Genomic DNA, 6,000 nt, shown 5'->3' with positions numbered 1-6,000 from the left:
TAAGTGGAAATTTCATGCTACACTCATCTGGTTTCAGAACAAACTTATTTAAGGAAGATTTCATGCTAACTACAGAAGCACATTGACAAAAATTGCATTTTAACGCTAGCAACACACCAACTAAGTCGGGACGGCATGCAAATTCATTGCATTCCAAAAGTGGTTGCACACACCCAGTGCACAGGCCAGCCCGTGCATTAAACAAAACTTTGATCTATCACAGTCAGTGTTTATGTGCTGCAGGAGCAAAGCTTCTCTGTTTACGGATTACCTTTTAATCACTTGGTCTGTAAAGAAATGCAGCCATGATGGACAGCATCCTACACAAGTTATTGCAGTAACCTAAGCTCATACTGCAAAATATTCAAGGATTAAAGATCCAATAGGAGTTATTTTTGTCAAAGGAAAAAATAACTTACTTGTGAATACACAAAGAAAATTAATTATTTTAAAATTCTTGTTTTGAGCCAAGTTTCTGTACAAAATGTCTTGTACATATCATTAGCAGGTCTATCAATAATAGTGGAGGATGCTGTATATCTACAATTAGGCCATTTCATAAGGACAATCCTCTTTCAAATCACTGCTTAAAGAATAATAACAACAAAATAGCTGCATAGAATATTATATGCGTAGATCTGCAATGGCTTGGCTCAGGCTGGCTTTAACAAAAAACAAAAAAATAAAAAAATCATCTCCCTCAAAAGAGCAAAGGTAATGGCAGGGCACCTGCTGTATGAAGCAATGCCAAAAAAGACTTTGCAGTTCAGACTCTTATCTTTGTTTTCAACTTTTATCATGCCAGTGACTGCAGAACCAGTCTGCAGGTTGAACCATAAGGCACAGGATCACAGACGGGATCAAACAGGTCACACAAAGTTTAAACTTTTTTTAGCGAGGAAAAAAAAACTCCTCTTATTATTTTCTAGAGCACTGCTTTTTGGATAACTCCCAATATCAATGGAGGCATTCCACAACCCGTGGAAAGCAATTGCTTCTAACTTAGGCTTCCTCACTATAACTTCATTTTCACTTTCTTACACTAAATCTGCTCAATTTTCACTCAGCTCAAGTGAGAACCTATACGACTTCTATTCTAGTAGCTGAAAATTGCTTTGCACACCTCCTGTTGAAAAACAGCATCATGCACCACATGTCTCACATGATCTATCCATCTCAGGGAGTTTGCCTGGGTAAATCTGAGGGGCAGATACCCAGAAATAGAAAATGTGCTAATAAAAACTCAAAGCCAAAGCACTTTTTCCAAATTCCGAAAAAAAAAAAGCCTGAAAAAATTAGCACCCTTAATGAGAAAATCCAATGTACTCAGAAGGGATGGAACAAGCATTACTTTAAAAATCCATCAAAAGAAATGCCTATTTAACATATTAACAAAAAAGCAAGAATGTGTCAGATTTTTTTAGAGTATAAAAGCAGCAAAAAGCATCCAAGAATTTGGAGCAAACCTCAGCCTTACAGTAAAGATGCAGTAAATAGAAAAGAAGTGAGGTTTATCAAATTTGACCTCTGTCGGGTTGCTTGAAGTTATTAAATCCATCTGCGTTTCTGTGTTCATTTGGATTCGGTTTTTAGCACCATTGTTTAATTCTAGCAAAGAAAATGGAAGGCAATATCTACAATTGACCTGATTTACTCTTTACAACCAAAGCCAGCCCAAGTTGTAAGGGGTTCAAAGGGTAAACTGATTTTAGAGCCAATTTTGAACCTGTTCCCAACCAGTAACTAAAGCATCACAGATATTTCTTATAAATTACATGATGGAATGTGAACAGTATAGTACTTGTTCATTAAGGATCTAATGTAATTGCAGAGTTTCTGACTTTCTCAGTGGGCAAGGCAGATGTTACGGTAAAGCAGGTTAATTAAAAAAAAAACATCAAAGTTTCATGAAGGAGGAGCAATTTTTAAAAGACACAAATCATTAAATACTATTAATTTATACTCTATATATTTTTGCAAAAGTGCTAAATTAGCAAAAAACAAACCCAGGAGAGAAACTAGGGTTTTTTTCTGGCAAATACGGATTAGAATTTTTCATTTTCTGACCTGCAAATTCCTTGCTGCAGGTTCTTTAATAATAGCTTTGAATCACAAAGGAATTTAAGAATTTACTTTTAAGACTCTTGCAGTTTGTGCATCAAAATGCATAAACTCTATATAAATTTCTGAAGTCAATTACGTATGTGTGGGAATTCCGAGCATTGACATAATAATGAATGAGGGAAAATTCCAAATAAGGATATTGAAGTAACACATTTTTAAACAGTTTGATCTACTGCTCCATGATCATAGATGATCAAGGTAAAACATGCCGAACAATCCTTTAAGATTTTCATCTTAATGATTACAGCTTATAAATTTACCACTTCTTTTATATTTGAAAGGAATTTTAATTTAAGATAGTGAAATTATTTTCACTCAGAACAACAGTTGATATGCTTCAGAATCATATCAACTTTCCTGCATTCCTTCACATTGTTTCATCTCCAATTCAACTTTCTTTATGCCAATTGTGTTCAATTTGTTCACATTGTGTATTTTTAGCTTTTTCATCAGCCCCAAGAAAGCTTTGGGACATTAAGCAGCTTACCCCTTCAGTTAGGGTTTGGGTCGGCTCTGCTTGTAACTAATATTGAAAATACCACCAACAAATTATCTAATACTGCCTTCTTTTCCTAAAACTTGTTCTAGTTTCTCCTACTGCTTCTCTTCTATCGCAAAACGCAAAAAAAAAGTAGTACAGACCGAAGGAAGAAATACACCTTTGGTATTTAGAATCAGCTGAAAACCTTTCTAAGAATACCATGTTTTAAATCGACTAATAACTGGTCTATTGATTTTTTTTTTTAACATACTATGATGGGAAAATTTATGTAGACAATAGATAAAATAAAACACCTGGAGGGAAGTTTTGGGACCCTGAGCAGTGCGGGCCCTGGTGGTGTAGGGTTGTAAAGGCAAGCTTGTTCCAGTGGATCAATGCAACTTTGTGGTTAAAGAGACTTTATACATTATTAGATTTCACTGTTGTTGCAGAGGTATTAAGTAAGGCTAGCCCTTTTTAAAACAGAGAAAATATCAGCGCTATAGAATGACTCCATATGGATCTCAATGAGCATTCTGTGCGCAGAAATATGGTGCTTAGGTTCAGATAATAGATGAGAGACATGAAGACTATCTGGTAGGTTATTTGCATTTACTTTCCTACTTATTCGTATGTTTTAAGATCTAGTTTAAGGTTGCATTATGATTACTGACTTCCTCTGAGTTCTATGCACTTTTTTACCCTGGTAATAGTACCCCAAAGGGCTCAAAGATGTAGATGAAGAGATTGAAAAAAAAAAATATAAAAAAAAAGGAATAGCAAGGTTGGTTCCTGCATCTACTGCTGGTTTCCAGAGACTAAACTGTTGGAATGCATCTCATGTGCAAGCTAACAGTCCCTATAATTAGTCAAGGTAAAGGTGAACTCCCCCACCCACCTCAAAGGGAGCTCTGGTGTTGAATGTGTTAAAGTCATTAAGGTCAACGTGAAGGTTAAAGACTGAGAAAACAGAAAGAAGAAAAAGCCCTTTCTTCCAATCCCAACACTCCAAGGCAACTGAGTGCTGGTAGATGGAGGGAAAAAAAGCATTTACAGACAGGAGGAGGGGGGGTGGCTCCTCACTGCATATGTCCTGTTAGAGATCACTGTGTCTCCATTGGAAGCATCACTATATTCCACACATACACTCACTCACCCATGAAAACATCCTTCCCGTTGAGTCCGAATCCATCCCAAGACCAACCACCCACAAAGAGGCACATACATTCCTCGCGAGCATGCAAACTTTCAGGAATATTAGCACTGAGGGTTATGTCTCCACAGATGGAGGGATTTAGAGGCATTTTGTTCTGTAAGCGCTTATCCATGGGTTTGCTTTCACAGAGCGGAGAATCCAAGAGCCATAAAAAGGGAAAACCCTTTAGGAGACGTGCGGAGAAGAAGACGGGTGTCTCCAGAAACACCAGCCTCGTTTGGTGTGCTGCTTGCGTAGGATCTCCTCCTCGCGCTCACGCTCCTTTTGAGAGCGGAGGTAGCGGTCTTCCTCCTTCAAGAACCACACAGGAGGCCAACGCTGCTTTTCAAAGTGCCTCTGGTTTTCTGCAAGAAAGAAGCAAAATTGTACTCAAAAAAAAAAAAAAAAATTGCTTGTTCCAACTCTTGTGTAACTGGTATTGGTTGGTGTATATGGTAGGAGGTCAATGTAGCTCCAGAATGTGGAGGAAATTCTACATTTTGGTTGACACTAAAACTGTAGCATGACAGCAAACAGGAAAAAAAAATGATTTAGTGAATCAGGCTTTAGGGCCAGGAGATACAAGGAGACCACAGCGTACCTGGAGACATAGCTTTCATGTCTTTGGGAAACTTGCGACAGATGCTGTTATAATTTGTGCAGATGTGATGAAGACACCAAGCAGAGAGCTGTTTGGCATTGTGGAACTGTGAAAAGAAAAAAAAATAAATAAATAAAAGAGTATTACTGAATGAATGAAATGAATACAAATTCACCATAAATTACCACAACTACTACTGCATCAACTTAAACAGATCTGTTTGCACAAAAATAACTAGGGATGTATTTTGAAGTCAAAACACAGAAGATGGAAACACACCTGTGCAACTTCAAGATAAGCTAACACCTGCCCATCGATGTCCACTCCTTTTGCTGCCAGCTGAAGTAGCTCATCCACAGCATGCTGCTCTAAAGAGGCCCAAAATGAACAGAATCGTGTCAGTCGTGTCAGCGTTTGTGTGCACCACTGACAAGTCACTCTGTCATCATTTGTGTCAGACTGCATCAGAGCCAACTACATATAAACAAGCTGTTCTGTTGCATTCACTTTGCAGGGGATATTGAAGTAATGGGGCATAAGTCTGCTGTGTTTGTAGTGCTTCAGACTCTTAAGTCCTTACCAGTGAGGGCAACAAGTCGTGGCAAACAGAGACGGTTTGCCACAATGATCAGTTCCATTGATTCCAGTCCAGGACATGGTGTCAGGAGACCACAATATAAGAACTCGAGCACTCCACGCATGCATGCTGTACTGGTGTTTGGAATCGATACCTAGGATATGATTACAGGGAGACAAGACGGAGGGAAAACTTTAACATCCTGCAGAATAATGCAGTTAATATGTGTTAGATTCAAAACGAATTATGGATGAGTAACATTTTTAGTACTTGTTTTACATTTTTTATTTATACTTTCCCTTAAAATTACTCAACACATACACATAAATGCAGTTGTATTTATACTTTTTTTTCTACACCAGCTTGTTTCTTTAAGATCACAGAGGTCTTGTGCATCTCCAGCAGTCTTTGGGTTAAAGGCAGGGGACACCCTGGACAGATGGCTAACCATCACAGGGTGACCACACCAGGATCATTTATACAAAAACAAAAAGGATATCATGTTGATTTTAATGTGGCCTAGTCCATGTAGAGACGTTATATACTCCACAATCCTCTAAAAGGATGCACTGTAATTACAGTACACATGATATGTATAAATCCATCAGCAGCTAATGAAGTGTAATCCCCAGGAGGACGGAAGGAAGGTAAACCATTATGATAGAGATGACCCGACCCCCTCCAGTATCCTTTTAAGCCTACCCACTGTGGCACTTTATAGACTCCACTTTCATAAGCAATTAAGAGAATGTCACCGTGTTGCGACCTCTTGCTGTCCCAGAGAAGGGTGGTTTCTGGAGGTTAAACTCCAGCTATGCCACCCGTTGCATTGATGAATGGACTCTGACGTAGTGACATTTATGATAGAAGCCATAATCTGCACAAATGGTATTTTAGCCCTTTAGAATACCACTTTTATCAGTTTACTACTTGGGGGTAAAAATTGAATGATAATGACCTGTTTGATTGGTGCTGTGCATAGCCAGAGTGCTATAGGCTTCTTGATCAAAAGTGTTTCTCAA

At 38.2% G+C, this 6,000-nt stretch overlaps 1 protein-coding gene across 3 annotated transcripts in view; it reads right to left on the bottom strand.

Moving 5' to 3' along the window:
* Nucleotides 1-3,097: 3,097 nt before the first annotated feature.
* The window catches only part of rhobtb4 (Rho related BTB domain containing 4), a 51,327-nt gene continuing 48,424 nt past the window's right edge, over nt 3,098-6,000 (bottom strand). For 2 of the 3 annotated variants that reach the window (XM_038269807.1, XM_038269808.1), the window contains exons 9-12: nt 4,982-5,132; nt 4,681-4,769; nt 4,402-4,507; nt 3,987-4,165 (exon numbers count right to left, since the gene is read on the bottom strand). In XM_038269807.1, coding sequence (XP_038125735.1) covers nt 3,987-4,165; nt 4,402-4,507; nt 4,681-4,769; nt 4,982-5,132 — 525 coding nt within the window. Of the gene's footprint in view, nt 4,166-4,401; nt 4,508-4,680; nt 4,770-4,981; nt 5,133-6,000 lie in introns of all 3 variants that reach the window. The other variant, XM_038269806.1, reaches the window with a different exon arrangement.

The sequence above is a fragment of the Cyprinodon tularosa genome, unplaced genomic scaffold, assembly GCF_016077235.1.
Source record: "Cyprinodon tularosa strain WSP-4 unplaced genomic scaffold, ASM1607723v1 ctg74, whole genome shotgun sequence".
Lineage (NCBI taxonomy): Eukaryota > Metazoa > Chordata > Actinopteri > Cyprinodontiformes > Cyprinodontidae > Cyprinodon > Cyprinodon tularosa.
Note: the sequence above shows the minus strand (reverse complement) of the source record. Positions and strands in the feature narration are given on the sequence as shown.